Here is a 16,769-nt window from a genome sequence, read left to right as displayed (position 1 = left end):
CTGTGTGATTCCAAAGCTTGGGGGCCTGATGGGTAAGCATCCATCTCAATGCTAGGCAAATAAACAGTAGGCACAATGGATTTAGAATGAGGTGTGGAGCCGGAAGTTTCCTGAAACCTTGTCTAGGGAGGAGCATTTAATCTGAGTCTTAATGGATAAGGGGGCTTGGGGAGGTGGGGAAGCCCCTCCCTGTTTGGGGTCTGCAGGGCCTCAGGGAGTGACTCCCATGCGGAGGACCAGGATAGGTGCTCTGGAGGAGGCTGCGTGCCCCCAAGACAGAATGAGGGGTGCTAAGGGCCTGTAGCACTTTTTTAAGTTAAGCTCATTAGATTCCCTCTGAAGTCCCAGGCCCCAAGGAGCTCAAGGGATGTTCCAGAAGCATAGAATGTGGATATCCTGCTTAATGAAGCTTGCTGCCGCTGCCTGCTATGGGCCATGCCTGTGGTCATCAGAAATCCTAAGGGTCATTAACCCCGTCCTGTTTGCTCATGTGCCGCCCGTGTTCCTGAGCGGCCAACTGACTGGGACATCAGCGGCCAGAGTGGCCCTATCCTTCCCTGCAGCCCTGGGCTCCTCCCCCACGGTTCTCAGCTGCACAGGGGGCCCGCCGACCCTGTGTCCAGCCCTCTCACCTTGCCAGCTTCTGGCGAACACGGCACCAAAGTTAGTGATGGGTGAGACAGGCTTCAGGAGTCCCTGCTTGGCACCCAGAGACATAAATAACAGTAAGGGGAGCTATATTTAGCAAGGCCTCCGCCTCTCCTGGGGGGAAAGGGGGGTGTAATTTATGAGATCTCAGCTTGTGTACAACTGTCAGCACATTTTCTGAATCACCTGGATGCCAAAGTGTACTTAGCTGCCCTGACTGATTCTCCCCATTCATCCCCCTCCCCAGATGTCTCCTGCCTGGCACAGGGGTGGGGAGACCTCATTGGCAGCAGGTAGTGCTTGAGCAAATCTTTCCCCCCATACTCCTCCCCCTTCTTTCGCTCCCCCTCCCCTCTTCCTTTCTAAGCCAGGAAAGTCCTGGCTTGCCCAGGATGATGATGAGGGACCATGTCCCTCCTGGTCCAGGGTTGCAATTCCTGCTCAGAGGGAAGTCCTGCTTTATGACTGTCATTGAGTCATGATAGAACCCTTCAGGAGCTTCCCATCACTCTTAAAATCCCGGCTCCCTGCCCAGCCACGTGTGGTCTGGCCTTGTTGACTCACGCTGAGCCCTTTCCCTTTCTGATTGCTCTCACGGTGTCCCAGCTGTGCTGCCCCCATCAGTGCCTTGACTCAGCTCAGCCTTGCCCCACCTCAGGACATTTGTCCATGCTCTTACTTTTACCTGGAAGGCTTTGACCTCTTCCCACAACTGCCTCCTTCCCATCCTTCCTTCAGCTCTCCGCCTAAATGACACCTCCTCAGAAAGGCTCTCCCAACTGAAAGGATGCCCCTGTCTTTGTTTACTGTCAAGCTCTTATTTGGACCCTTCATACCCTTACTGCAACTTCTAATTACATATTAACTTGGTAATCCATTTGCTTGTTCGGCAAATATTTATTGAGCATCTACTAGAGACCAGACGTTGTTCTAGGAACTGGGGATACAACAGTCAATAAAATAAAGCCCTGCCCTAAAGGAGCCGATATTCTAAAGGGAGCCCCAGATAATTAAAAAGATGAAAATAAATATATGATGCAGTGATTATATAATATCAGATTGAATAAGTTCTAGGGGGGAAAAAAAAAAGCCAGGGGGGTTGGGGAGAGAACTTAGTGATGAGGAGGCACCATTTGAGCAGAGGCCAAAGCAGAGGCCTTTATTTGCTTATTGTCTCTCTCTGCTGCTGGACTATTCGCTCCGGGAAGGTTCTATGGGTTTAATTCCCCACTTGATCCCCAGTGTCTGGCACATAGTAGGCGTTGGATAAAGTTTTACAGAGTGAAGGAACAAATGGACAGTTCGCACACCTCCTACTGCAGCCACATGTCTCTCCTTGGCTTCCTCCTTAGCAGATCCTACGAGCAGCCAGTCCCTGCCCTTGATAATAACTCTCAATAGACGGGAAGGCCATTTGTCACTTGCCCTCAGGCCTCCTCTCTCCAGGGAGACCAGAGGTCCTCGCCCAGCAGTGATAGATAGAGTGTCCTCTGACTGGCAGGCCCAGCTGGGAGCTACCCTCAAAGTCCCTCCCTGTAACAGGGACAAATGGACCATGACACAAATGACATCAATACCAATAGATGCCAAACATCAAAGAGCTATGGCATGCTGCTGAAAGGTAGGCTCTGTGTTAAATGACCCCACTGGGGAAGGGTACCAGGGAGAATGGGGGGCTGGGATCAGAGCCTGAAGACCCGGAGTCTCAGCTCTCCTGCTAACTAGACCAGTAGCCTTGGGCAAGCCACTTCACTGCCCTGGGCTTCAGTCTCCATCTGAGCAATGGGATTGCCAATCTTTGCTTTGAATACCTATCAACATAGAGGTCATTTAGAAGGTCAAAATTGTACCGATAAACAGGGTTATTCCAAATAGCGATTGCGTAAAGACTTGGAAGAATGGTTGCATAAAGTGAGGCAAACCTGCATTCATTGTCCTTGTTGCGAAAATTCTATTCATGCCTGTAATTCGGTGAGCTTCTATGAGCAGAGATTCAGAGCACACACGTGCTCTAAGATTCAACACTGGGCTTCCTCCTTTGGGTTTGCTTCTCTCCACATACCTGTCTGGGTCTTTGTCCCTTATAGTTCTTCCACGTGACTCAGAGGGTTCAGAGAGCCCGAAATGGAAGACATCTTGGGAATCATCTTGTTCCACTCTCTTTATTTTACAGTGGGGGAAACGGAGGTCCAAAGAGGGGATGCAGTTTGTCTAAGATGGCACAGAAACTCAGCTGAGGGGCCTGGTTAGTCCATAACTCCCAGCTGGAGCTGGGGGCCGGAAGGGGATGGAGGCTATGGCAACATCTGGACGCTCTGCTTACGCAGGGCATTACCTCTCTGTCTCAGTTTCCTCATCTGGAAATGGAGATTGTAGGATTGTTGGGAGGATTAAATAAGATAATTGTGGAGCGCTCAGACAGTGCTGCCCGTTGGCTGCTAGGCGCTGGCTAGAACAGCAGGTTCTGATGCAGCCGCAGGGCCGTTCTGATCGGTGGGGGCCCTGCTCCGCCGGTTAGTAATCTTGGTGTCACCTTGGTTACCTTCATCATTCCCGAGTTCCTGGTGTCTTAGGCAACACAGCAGCCCCTTGGAGTCCACATGATCAAATAACTTTCTGACCATGAGGGGAGTTAAACACAGACTTTGAAAGGCAAAAAGGATCTTGGATTGGGGTTTTACCCCCCTCCCTGCCCCCCACCCACACCAACCTTGAGCTGCTTAAGACTTTGTCCTTATGTGAAAACCCAGCAAAGCCCACAGCAGCTCTGAAGGCCCTGGTATGGCCCCGACCCCTACCCCACACACAGGACCCCCTCTGGACTCCATGGGTCACTGCTTGACACCCACCCATCTGGACTAATCCAGTCACGGGAGATGCTGAGGCCTGGAAGGGTGGTACCTTGCCCAGAGCCATGACAGGCAGGGAGAGGCTCTTTCCACCAGGCCAGACTTCACTGTTTGGAGAAAGTTAGGATGACGCGGAATGATAGAATAATGGTAGGCAAGGGTGTGGAATGAGTTCACTTCTCATGGGAAACCAGCTTGGACCCCGTGACCTTCCTGTGTCCTTTCCCACCCCAACTGTGAGTTCACCTCCCTCAGAGCTCACAACTGGGGCTCCCATCCCACACTCTGGAGCTTCGCCAAATTCCCTTTAATCCCCCACAGCCCTCCTCCCATCCCCAGCCCAGAGTTTGCTCAGGAGCTTTGAACGTGAGGTGAGGGCTGGGCCACGCTGGGGAGGGTGCAGGGCCAAAGCGGTGGTCCCCTCAGCAGGTCTGTGGTGCCTTTGCTGCTGCCTTTGAAAGCTCTTCCAAAGAGGTAATTCCTTTGTGCACAGACATGATTTATGAGGCTTTCTAGGCAAATTGTGGAGATAAATGGTCTTTGGGGCTGGGAAGCTTCAAAGGCAGTGATACAGGCAGATCAGAAGGAGCCAGGCAGCCAGGAGCTGAGCCTCATTAAAAGCCTGTGGAGGTGGGGGGTTGGGGGCAGTAGGTTTTAAGCAGAGCTGAGGACACAGCTCTGGTCCGCCCGTGGATCCACTTGGGGACAGCCCCCAGCTTACCTCTCACCCCGGGCCTCGCTGACCCCATCACTGAAATGTATGAGCCAGAAGCGCCGGGGTGGCCAAGGTACATTTATCCCAGAGAGGAGTACAGCCTAGGGCTGAGGGGCGGGACGGTGCATGCGTTCCAGTTTGGGCTCTGGAAGGGAAGGGACTGGCGGTGCCAGGAGCCCATGGATTCCGCACCAGCCTGTCTGCTCAGCATGGCCTAGAGGCCTCACATGAGTCCCAAGTCTCACGCTCTCCTGCCGCTTGCCTGCTGGTGACCTAGATGGCTCCCTGCCCTCTCTGGGTCTCAAGATCCTCTTCTGTAGGAGAGCACAGGTGTACATGTACCCCGTGTTCCAGCTCTGCCACATCATGCCTGATACTCTGTAGTTCAAGGCATTTGTGTTAAATGTCCCCATTCAAGAAACAGGCCAGAGATCGCTCTGGCTGGGAGGTCATGAGCTAGTCACCTAACCACACCTAACCTTGCTTCCTCCCTCTGTAAAATGGGGATAATTCTAGCTAGCCTGAGGAGTTGTGGCTGGAATTGAACAAACTAGGTATTACAAAGTACCCAATGCCTAGTTTTCTTTTTCATCACATGCAATATCGTGGCATTCTATATCCAGAGCTGTCCCTGCAAAGTTGATAAATTTGACTTTTATACCTTCCCATCTCCTCTCTCCAAAAGTAGACACACACACACACTTCCTAATCTGGCTCTCAGGTCTGCTAACTGCCACTCAGATGTTAACAGATAACTGGGGTATTAATGGCTTGTATTGCCTCATGTTGTGACTGACACGCACACCCCTCACACAAACATGGGTGATGTGCATTTCATTGCCTGCACATCCTGAGGAGTGGAGTCCTCATGGTGGAATGCGGGCAGACTTGGCGGTATCTTGAAGCCAGGGCCCAGCATGGGCCTCCAGAGCTTCTTTCCACAGCAAGATGGGGGGCCCTGATAGAATGGAGTTGCTGCATCTCTCCACTCCCTCCTGATATTTTGATGGCTTGATGACATCTGGTTAGAGTGGACTTAGGTGCCTGGAACTGTGGTTAAGGCCATGGTGATGGAAGTGAGGAAGGTGATGAGCCGAAGTGACTGCCTTTGCTTGGGGCTTTTTAATGTACCAGCTGGCTTCGTTCCCTCCTCCTGCCTTGCTACCTCAAGACCCTCCTGGGTCTCCTGACCCCTGCACGGACAGTGGGGCACCCTCCCTGATTGTAGCTGCCCCGCATAGCCTGACCAGCATCTGCTAGTCATTCCATGTCCCGATGGGTCCACGTTTCCCATTTGCTTGTCTGCTTATCAAACTAACTGTGGGCTTCTCAGCATCTAGAACAGAGTAGGCATACCCTAATTGTTTGACAAGCGATAAATGAACCTAACTCATCTCCCAAAAGTCAATACGGTGGGATGCAAAGAGCCCTAGATCAACATGGCCAGCTGGTTTCCAACCTAGCTCTTCACTGCATTAACTGTGTGGCTACAGGCAAGACAGTCTCTCTGGTCCAGAGTTTCCTGACCTGTAACGTGTTTAGAGAAGACCCCTAAAGCCTAGCAGTTTTAGGGTTGAGGCTGAGACTCTCAACCTCTGAGAGGTTGAGTTGAGGCTGAGTTGCACGAGTTGAGGCTCAGACTCTCAACTCTGCCTTTTATCATCAGGGGTGATTTTGTCCCCAAGGGGACATTTGTCAATATCTGGAAACATTTTCAGTTGCCACAATTGTGGAGGAGGGTTTGCTGCTGGCATCCAGGGGGTGGGAGCCAGGGGTGCTGCTAAACGTCCTACACAGGACAGCCCTCACAACAAAGAATTTTCTGGCTCAAAATAAGTGCCAAAATCGATAAGCCTCAGTTTAGTTTTTTAAAGTCTCTGAACCTCAGTTTTCTCAGTTGGAAAATGGGGTAATAATCCCACCTTACATGGTTTGCCTCAAATCCTCTTTGGAATAAGGCAAGGGACGAAGAGGGGGCACCAGGCCAGAAGAGGAACCAGAGTGAATAACCGGGTGAGGACGCCCCTGACCCACAGGAGCGTGCAGGGGGTGGGGGTTTTCCTGCGCACGCGTGTTTCTCCCTCGGCTCCCGCGCCCTGGGAAACCAGCAGGACGTGGAGGTGCACTCCGCATCCCCAGCAGCCACTGTGAGTCCCGCCTCCCTTCAGAGGCTTACAGGAGATATAGATAATGTGGTTAAATAACAGAGTAAGTAACAAGTGTAATAAATAGATCACTAAGAGCTAATGATACATCATTATAATCCTGTGCTGTCAGCATCTTCTGGCTTAGGGACTGCGTCAGGAGATTTGGGTTTTAATCTATGGCACTTTGGTCTATTAATATTTAATTCCAACAATCTAAGTGGTGGAAAGATAGGGAGCTGAGCGATGGCTCAGCTCAGAGCCTGAGTAACCACCTCGAATTTTTCTTCTCTACATGAGGACAAACACACCTCTCACCCCTGTCCCCTCTGGCTTGCTTCTCAAGTGGGGACATTTAGCAACAGAGCATAGAATCACATAATATCAAGGCTGGAAGAGACCCCAGAATTTTATCTACTGGTGTCTTGAATGAGAATACCAATGGCATTGGGGAGCATAGCTCTTCATCGTGCAAGACAGTCCCTGATCGTTCGTGACAACTTAATTCCTCCCTCCCGCCATTTCCAGATGCTCTCTTGGGGAGGGTGACCTACTCTAAGCACAAACCACTGGTCCAAATCTGTCGTTTTACAGATGAGAAAACAGGCCCAGAGAGGGGAGGGGGCTGCCCCAGATTGCACAGCGCCGGCTGTGACTTAGGCTAAATGCACCCTCAGAATTGCGGCTCGGACCTGAAAAGAACGGAGGCACTCGGCCTCTGAGAATTTGTCTGTGCTTTTATTAGGGCAAGTCAGTTGACAAATGACCTCCCTCACTGGGAAGTCACTTTATTTATCAGCTGGAATGGTTTCAGGCCATCTCTGCTTCTTGGCCCGCTGCTTTATAAACCCAGGAGCAATTCCATGACATGTCAGCTCCCCCTCCATCTTCTTGGGGTGGGGGGGCATGGGGAGGTGCTCTGACTATTGCTAAAGGTGAGTGCAGAGACCTTGGCCCAGGCCAGGGCAGTGCAGGGACAGTGGATCCCAGGTTCATTTCTGAACACCTGACCTTCACTTCAGCGGCCAATTCTCCTCCATGCTGAGTCTCAAGATTCCCATCTGTGGAATGGAAAGAACCATGTATCTGTCCCATCCCACCTCAGGCCCAGCATCCACCTGCCCATCTCTGGGAAGACCAGTGAGAATGCAGGTCACCAGGATGGTAGTTCTTGTCAGCTGCTCTTTTTTTTTTTTTTTTAAAGATTTTTATTTATTTATTCATGAGAGACAGAGAGAGAGGCAGAGGGAGAAGTAGGCTCCCAAGGAGCAGAGAGCCCGATGCGGGACTCGATCCCAAGACCCTGGGATCATGACCTGAGCCGAAGGCAGACGCTTAACCATCTGAGCCACCCAGGCGCCCGTCAGCTGCTCTTTTTAAAAGGACCTATGCTTGGACCCCTTCCACTCCGGAATAATTAAATCAGAATGTCCAGGGGTGAAGGCCAGGCATGATTGTTTTTTTTAAAACCTCCCAGGGTGATGCTAACGTGCAGCCAGGCCAAGAACAACCCTGAGGAAATGAATCCTCATAAGCAGCCGAGAGAAGGCTCTTTGGTCTCTGGAAAAGCCCTGGCCAGGCACCCTTGTCAGATGGCTGACGGCTCTTCCTGGGCCCAGCTCTGGGCCGGACGCTGGGGGAGACTGTGTGCATGTGGGTGACAGGGCAGCTAGGAACAAGGGCACACCCCAGCTACCCCCACTCCTCCCGCTTCAACCCACAGAACAGGGATGACAAAAAGCAGTGGTCAGCCAAGTTATTCCTAACAGAGAGAGTCAATGAAGGCATGAAAACATCATTGTGCCTTTAATAAATGACCTTCAGGGACTCAAAAAATACTGTACCCCAGTGTTTATGACAGCATTATCCACAACAGCCAAAAAGCGGAAACAACCCAAGCGTCCATCGACAGAGAAATGGATAAGGAAAATGAGGCATATTTAGACAATAAAATAATACCATTGAGCCTTAAAAAGGAAGGAGCTTCTGACATGGGCTCCAACACGGATGAACCTGGAAATATTATGCTACTTGAAATAAGCCAGTCACAAAAAGACTAATACATGGTTCCACTTATACGAAATATCCAAAATAGGTGAAGTCAGAGAGACAGAAAGGAGATAGGCTACCAGAGGCTGGTGGGGGAGGAGGGAACAGGGAGCTGTGACTTAATGGGTGCTGTTTCTGTTTGGGGTGGGGGGATGGAAAAGTCTGAGAAATAGTGGTGACAGTTACATAACACCGTGAATGTAATTAATGCCACTGAATCATATGCTTAGAAATGATTAAAATGGCACAAGGTATGTTATATATATTTTACACAATAGAAAAAGTTCTAAATAAATCATCTTGAGAGAATAAAGTTAGGAGAATCAGGGCCAGCCATGGAAAACCTGGGACCTATGACCACCATTCGCACGTACACCAATCCTTGCATAAAAGTACTTGCGACAAACGAGCCTCTGCTTTCTCATCTCTTTGTGAATGATCCAAGGTGGCTGTTTAAGCCCAGGCTGGCTGTCAGTATCTCATGTCCCCTTTCCATCAACACCAGACCGTACTCAGCAGGACAGCAGTGGTTGGGAGCTCAAATGCCCAGTCACTTCCCCAGCTGTGTGACTCTAGACAAGTTATGTCACCTCTTTGGGCCTCTGTTTCCCGATCTACAAAACAGAGATCATAATAGCATCCCTTGCAAATGGGCTGCTGTAGGAATTAAATGAGCCGGGAACACATTAGCCCTGGACCCCGAAGTCTAAAAGAGGTCAGCGGGGAGAGGCACTGGCCGGGAAAGGGGGGTGAGTTGGCCAGCTTGAAGGAACGGAATAAGCCAGGCCCCACAGTAGCTGTCCATAGAAGATACATCCACTTGAAACATCAGCCAAAGCCAGAAATAATGAGAAAGAAACATCTGTGACAGACAAAAAGTGGGTGAGGGGGTGACATTCCAAGGCCAAATTGGAAACAGTTTGTGAGTATCTGCAAAAGAAGGCGCAAAGTCCTGTTGTAATTTTAACGACCATAGTTTTTATTCACCTTCACCAGGAAAGATAATTGACTCGCCACAGCTCTGCCTCATTTCTCTGTCATTGCTGGGAAATGAGGTGTTTTTAAGTGGATTTTCTAGGTAACTGAAGCTTATCCCTGTGAACCCTAACATTTTTTTTTCATTTAATCACTCTGAGGGGACATTTATATGGAACGGAGTACACACTTCCCTGCTTCCTTAATCAGAGTATTCTAAATTGAATGTAACCTCTTCCTGTCAACTTGGATTTGTGGGGCTATTTGCCCCTACATTAATGGCTCTTTTAATATAGCATATGCTTTGCTTTTTTTAGTCCAGAAGTGTTTTCTGTTTGTTTCCATGGTTTCCAACTGTGATATGAAGCTCTTTCTATGTATTTGTAGGAGCTCCATAAAACATACACACAGACACAAATGTACACATGTATGTGTACGTGTGAAAGCCCCTAAGCGTTAGCGCATCGGTTCGTGGTAAGTGAATGGCTTTGAATGCCTTCCTGAATGCCCCTTGGGCACCTCAGACTCAGTGACCAAGATTAATGTCATTCTCTTTCCCCCAACGTCATTGCTCTTCTCCTTGTGTTTCCCATAAAGAGTTCAGGTTAGGGTTAGTGGCACCAGAGTATCTATCCAGCAGCCCACGCCTAAGCTGGGCTGACAGCCTTCCCCTCTCCTCTTCCTTCCCCCAGTGCCCCATCCTAACCAAGTCCTTGCTGCTTGCACCTCATAAATACAGCTGGAATCTGTCCCCTTCTCTCCATCCCCAGGGCCACTACCTTAGTCAAGGCCACCACCATCTCTTTGTTACTATAACAGCTGGTCCCCCGACCCCACTGTCGCGCCGTCTCTCTGTTCACACATCTGTTCTCACCAGCGCAGTCTTTCTAGGGCCACACCTAATCATGTCTGTCCCCTGCTTGGAGTACATCCAGAGCTTCCTGGCTGCCCTTGCGGGAAGTCAGCACCCCTGAACACAGCTCACAAAGCCCTAGACCTCGGACCCTGCCCAGGCAGCTGTACCACTTATACCTTGCTCTCCCTTAAAGTCTATGTTCCAGACACACATACCTTTTTTTTTAAATGTTATGTTAATCACCATACAGTACTTCATTAGTTTTTGAGGTAGTGTTCCATGATTCATTATCTGCATATAACACCTAGTGCTCATTGCAGTACGTGCCCTCCTTAATACCCATCACCGGGCTAACCCATCCCCCCACCCCCCTCCCCTCTAAAAACCTCGGTTTGTTTCCCGGAGTCCATAGTCTCTCATGGTTCATCTCCCCCTCTGGCTCCCCCCCTTCGTTTTTCCCTTCCTTCTTCTAATGTCTTCCGTGCTATTCCTTATGTTCCATATATAAGTGAAACCATATAATTGTCTTTTCTCTGCTTGACTTATTTCACTTAGCATAATCCCCTCCAGTTCCATCTATGTTGGAACCAAATGGTGGGTATTCATCCCTTTTGATGGCCGAGTAATATTCCTTTTTAAATTTTCTCCCGTGTCTTGCTTTTTCCCAGCTCCAGGCTTTCACACATATCAGTTCCTTTGCTTAGAAATATATGTAGAATCTGGGGGCGCCTGGGTGGCTCAGTTGGTTAAGCGACTGCCTTCGGCTCAGGTCATGATCCTGGAGTCCCGGGATCGAGTCCCGCATCGGGCTCCCTGCTCGGCAGGGAGTCTGCTTCTCCCTCTGACCCTCCTCCCTCTCATGCTCTCTGTCTCTCATTCTCTCTCTCTCAAATAAATAAATAAAATCTTTAAAAAAAAAAAAAAAGAAATATATGTAGAATAGATCATTCCCCATGCTCACCTCTCCTTCCAGTCTCTTCTTTGAGGACATATTCCCTAACCCCCCCGTCTGGACTCAGACCCACCCATGCCCTTCTATACTGTCCAGAACAACCCCGACTATAGCACGTCTGCTGTATACTTTCAATGCTGCTTTAGCATCTCCGTCCCCACAAGACTGCACGCTCTACAGTTTGGGGGTTTGGTTGTGCCACAGAGAATCAGAGGTCACCTCTGATAAGCAAAGTATAACTCTATGCCCTGGGATGCACCAAGGACAAACTGGCTTTGGACTCTAACAGTTTCCTTCAGAGTCAAGGTCTGAGGGCAGTAACTATGGCCCTAACAATGAAGGGAATCCGCTGTTCTGGATCCTGGGGTTGTCCCCAGTGATGAACAGAGAGGAAGTGGCTAGCCTCCATGGTATCTCTGCACTTGCGCTTTGCAACTGCCACCTTCTGCCCAATGACACCTCAGAGTTTCTGTCCTCAGAATCATCATTCGGAAAGTGTCCCATTTACCAGCAGTGGAGATTGCTGGAGCCAGACCTGAGCCCGCCCTTGACTATAACCTTGGACCATCACTTAACCTCTCTGACCCTTTATTTCCCATCTGTGAAATGGAGAATAGTAAAACCTGACTTACAGGGTTTTAAATGTCACAGTGAACATTTAAAATGGGGTTGTCATTATCATTACAATGGAGTCACATCATATATACATTAAATTTATGGGAATTCAACTATGTGTGCTTGGCAACAAAAAGAGATAGAAAATGGTATAGTAGGTAATTCAGCTAGTCTTTCCATTTGCTGATATATGTCCCAGAGGGTGGGTGAGGTGGGGGACACCGACTGCTGGGTGCTCCATCACTCTCAGTCCCATGAACCTCTTCCAGTGTGGGTGGAGGTTGTAACTATAACTGGACTTGATTTTTTTAATTGAGATATAATTGATATATTAGTTTCAGGTATATAAATATTGATTCCACATTTATATATATTGTGAAATGATCACCAGAAGTCTAGTTAATATCTATCACCATACATAATTACATTTTTTTCTTGTGATGAGAAACTTTAAGATCTCCTCTTAGCAACTTTCATGTATTATTAATTATACAGCAGTATTAACTAGAGTCACCATGCTGCACATTACATCCCCATGGCTTCTTTATTTTACAACTAGAACTTTGTACCTTCTGACCACCTTCACCATTTCACCCACTTCCTATGCCCCACCTTGGGTAACCACCAATCTGTTCTTTGCATCTATGAGTCTGGTTCTTGTCTGTTTCTTTGTTTTTTAGATTCCAGATAAGTGAAATCATATGGTATTTGTCTTTCTCTGTCTGACTTAGTTCATTTAGCATGATGCCCTCAAGGTCCATCCATGTTGTCACAAATGACAGGATTTCCTTCTTTTTGTGGCTGAATAATATTCCAGTGTGTGTGTGTGTGTGTGTGTGTGTGTGTGTGTCTACCACATCTTCTTTATCCATTCATCCATCAGTGGACACTTAGGTTGCTTCCCTGTCTTGGCTATTGTAAACAATGCTGCAGTGACCATGGGGGTACAGATAGCTTTTCGAGTTAGTGTTTTTATTTCCTTTGGATAAATACTCAGAGGTGGAATTACTGGATCATACGATAGTTCTATTTGTAATTTTTTGAGGAACCTCCATACTGTTTTCCATAGTGGCTGTACTAATTTACATTCCCATTGCCAATGAATGAGGGTTCCCTTTCCTCTACATCTTTGCCAACATATGTTATTTCTTCTTTTGGTACTAGCCATTCTAACAGACGTGAGGTGTTACCTCATTGTGGTTTTGATTTGCATTTCCTGATGATTAGTGATGTTGAGCACGTTTTCATGTGCCTGTTGGCCATTTGTATGTCTTCTTTGTAAAAATGTCTATTCAGACCCTCTGCCCATTTTTTAATTGGATTGTTTGGTTTTTTTGCTATTGAGCTTGAGTTCTTTATATATTTTGAATATTTTTTTTTAGATTTTATTTATTTATTTGAGAGAGAGAGAATGAGAGAGAGAGAGCACATGAGAGGGGGGAGGGTCAGAGGGAGAAGCAGACTCCCTGCTGAGCAGGGAGCCCGATGCGGGACTCGATCCTGGGACTCCAGGATCATGACCTGAGCCGAAGGCAGTCGCTTAACCAACTGAGCCACCCAGGCGCCCATATATTTTGAATATTAACCTCTTGTCAGTTACATGAATTGCAGATGTTTTCTCCCATTCAGTAGGCTGCCTTTTCATTTTGTTGGTGGTTTCCTTTGCTGTGCAGAAGCTTTTTAGTTTGATGTAGTTTATTTTTGCTTTTGTTGCCTTTGTTTATTTTTGCTGTTGTTGCCTTTGCTTGTGTCAAATCCAGAAAATCAGCACAAGACCTATGTCAAGAGCTTACCACCTATGTTTTCTTCTAGGAGTTTAATGGTTTTGGGTCTTACACTTTGGTCTTGACTCCATTTTGAGTTAATGTTTGTGTATGATATAAGATAGTGGTCAAGTTTGATTCTTTTATAAGTGGCTGTCCAGTTTTCCTGACATCATTTATGATGTCCTTTCCCCACTGTATATTCTTGACTCCTTTGTCATAAATTAATTGACCATATATGCATGGGTTTATTTCTAGGCTCTCTGTTACCTCCCTCCGGCTTTGCTAAACTCTTCTTGGTTGGCTGTCTCTTTCTCTCAGCCAGGCTGTTTCTCTCCTGGTTTGCCAGCCCTCTTTTCTGTGACCCTACTCACAGAAAATCCTGTGTCTTGATCCTGTGTCTGTTTTATGCCAATACCATACTGTTTTGATTACTATAGCTTCATACTACAGTTTGAAATCAGGAAGCGTGATGCCTCCTGCCTCGTTCTTATTTCTCAAGATTGCTTTTGGCTGCTGGACTTAATTTTGCCTCACTCACTATAGTACCAGGTAGGAAATGCAGGGTGAGACTTACTCATAATCTGGCAGCTCAGTTTGTACATGTGAATATTTGGGGCACAGATGAAAAAGGAATAAAGCAAGATAGGGTAATTGGGATTTGGGCCTAGGCTGGCTCCATCTACTAAAGGATGATAATCAGGCTCCATGACATTGACCACTTGACCTTGATCAGCAAGTGGCAGATATGTACAGGGGAGTTTGTGGGGCTGATGGAGTGATTCCTCCATCAATGCCTCCATCATGCCAAAAATCCCATGCACTCACTGGCCTCGCTAGAAACTTGTGCCCTTGTACCTGCCCAACACTCGAGTGCCCCCATCTCTTTGTTCATACCGAGCGTGCCCAGTGACACCTTCTCCAATCCCACTCAACTGCCTCCTTCCTCCCTGGGTGTCCAAACCCTAGAATCACTGGAGCACAAAGGTCAACTGATCATCTCCTCGTCTTCAGGAGGTAGGATATCTAGCCATTCCAGTTTGCTCAAGACTGAGGGATTTCTCAGAATGTGGGATTTTAGTGCTGAAACTGGGACAGTTGGTCACTCTGATAGGCAGACAAGGGAGACAGCCCACTTCAGATCCCTCTCTCTAGGAAGTCTTGCCTGGGCTCCTTAGCTGGGAGCAATCTTTCCATTGAACTTCTCCTAGAACATTATTTGTGCCTGTCCATGTCCATGCTTGAACTCCACATCCACCATACTCCAGGATTCAAGTAGATGAGGCTATGGTTTGAGGACACCTTCTTATTGTGTGTCCAGTAGTCCTGTATGCACCAGATGAGGGTCAGAGCGGGAGGTGGATGCAGGCTGGGTGACCTACCTGGGGCTCTGCCGTTCAGGCCCTTTTCACAGCTGTGGAAATTTCTGCAAAGCTGGCTCAGATAGTGCTCTTTGAAACATTTAATTACATATAAAGATCTTGAAGGCTCTCTGTCCCCTCCCAGGGAAACATTACTTTTTCCTGGTCCTTCTGAAGTTGGCTTTGGAAAGTAAAGAAATTGAACTGAAGATGAAATAACCGGGGAGGGAGGGTAGAGCGGCAGGTAGGCATTACTGAAAGGGAGAAGCAGCAGAGAGAGAGATGGGAAGGGTGCAGGGAGATAAAGTCAGCCAGGGGAGGTGCAGGGAGGTAGAAGACAGGTTCACTGAGACTGAGGTGCAGGAGGTGAGAAAACTAATGAGTTTCAGGAAGACAGGGCTGGGCTGGGGAAGCACCAAGAAGGGGAGGGGGTGAGTAGGGTCACAGAAAAGAGGGCTGGCAAACCAGGAGAGAAACAGCCTGGCTGAGAGAAAGAGACAGCCAACCAAGAAGAGTTTAGCAAAGCCGGAGGGAGGTAAACAGTTTATGGTTCCAGAATTTCAGTCCAGGGGAGGGGCTTCAGGGAAGCACTGGTTGGAATGGGATGGCTCTGACCAGGAGATGCCTTGAAGAAACCGTCTTCTTAGCTTGTATAGTATTTGGAGTGGCTTAGCGAAGAGCCGGTGGACGTTATGAGGCGCCAAAGCTTCCACCCAAACGGCCCTTGCTGCCTCCTCTCCAGGAGAGAGCAATGCAGAGGTAGGAAGGCCGCCGTTGGGGCATCGGTGCTGGCCCCCATCCCAAGGAGAGCCCCTCAGGGGCCTCCCTCCGCCCTGACCGGCTCCTGTCTTGCAGGCTGTGACAGCGACCACTGGGGCCCCCACTGCAGCAACCGATGCCAGTGCCAGAATGGAGCCCTGTGCAACCCCATCACGGGCGCCTGCGTGTGTGCCGCCGGCTTCCGCGGCTGGCGCTGCGAGGAGCTCTGCGCGCCCGGCACCCACGGCAAGGGCTGCCAGCTGCCGTGCCAGTGCCGCCACGGAGCCAGCTGCGACCCCCGCACCGGCCAGTGCCTCTGCGCCCCCGGCTACACGGGAGTCTAGTGAGTACCGCCCGCCAGCCGAGGGGCGGGGCGGGGCCGAGGGGCGGGGCCGGGCGGGGCGGCTCCCTCCCGCAGCTGCGCAGTCCGCCCCTGGCTCCTGACTCGGGGGCAGGTGTTCGCAGCAGAAGTTCAAGGTAGTCCTGGCTGTCGGATCTCCGGCGCTGTGACTCCAAGTCCAGCAGAGGTTTAATACCCAGGCGTCTCCCACGCAGGTGTTAGGTCTCTCCCACCCAGGCCCCAGGGTGACTGGTGCCAGCTGAGACCAAGCATGGCCCCGGGGAGTTCATTAAACTCCTCCACCTTCCTGTCCGGGGCCCCAGACCTTAGCTTGGCATTCTCCGATCATAACCCAAATGCCCCCGCTCACCTGGGTCCTGACCCTTCGAGGCCATTTGAGAAAGAGGTGGGTGAGGGCCCTGGGCAGGTATCATGCATAGATTCGGGGAATTTACTGTGCCTATTCCTCTCCCCTGTCTTCTCCCCCTCAGACCCCAAGAGCCCCTCACTCCAGTATTCTGGAGTCCGAACTGACAGGGGACCACCACGACTGCTTAATTGAGACCCCCTCAGAGGCAAGATTGAAGTTCTCCTCCCCACCTGGTTGAAGGTTCCGTGGCCTCCCAATAGCCCTAGATCCTGAGAGGGCACCCAAGGACATTGGCCAGGAACATATCCTTGACTGAGGATGTTTCCTGCCCCAATGTCTGGCCAGCTCCAGGGCCAGCTCCAGCTAGAGGCCA

At 49.4% G+C, this 16,769-nt stretch overlaps 1 protein-coding gene across 2 annotated transcripts in view; it reads left to right on the top strand.

Annotated features, from left to right (window-relative positions):
* The window catches only part of MEGF11 (multiple EGF like domains 11), a 221,070-nt gene that overhangs the window by 130,127 nt on the left and 74,174 nt on the right, over window positions 1-16,769 (top strand). For both annotated transcript variants that reach the window (XM_021693980.1, XM_044917950.1), the window contains exon 5: window positions 15,783-16,029. In XM_021693980.1, the coding sequence (XP_021549655.1) occupies window positions 15,783-16,029 (247 nt within the window). The remainder of the gene's footprint in view (window positions 1-15,782; window positions 16,030-16,769) is intronic.

Source organism: Neomonachus schauinslandi, chromosome 9 (assembly GCF_002201575.2).
Source record: "Neomonachus schauinslandi chromosome 9, ASM220157v2, whole genome shotgun sequence".
Lineage (NCBI taxonomy): Eukaryota > Metazoa > Chordata > Mammalia > Carnivora > Phocidae > Neomonachus > Neomonachus schauinslandi.
The sequence above is the reverse complement of the archived record's forward strand: the minus strand, read 5'-3'. Positions and strand labels throughout refer to the sequence as shown.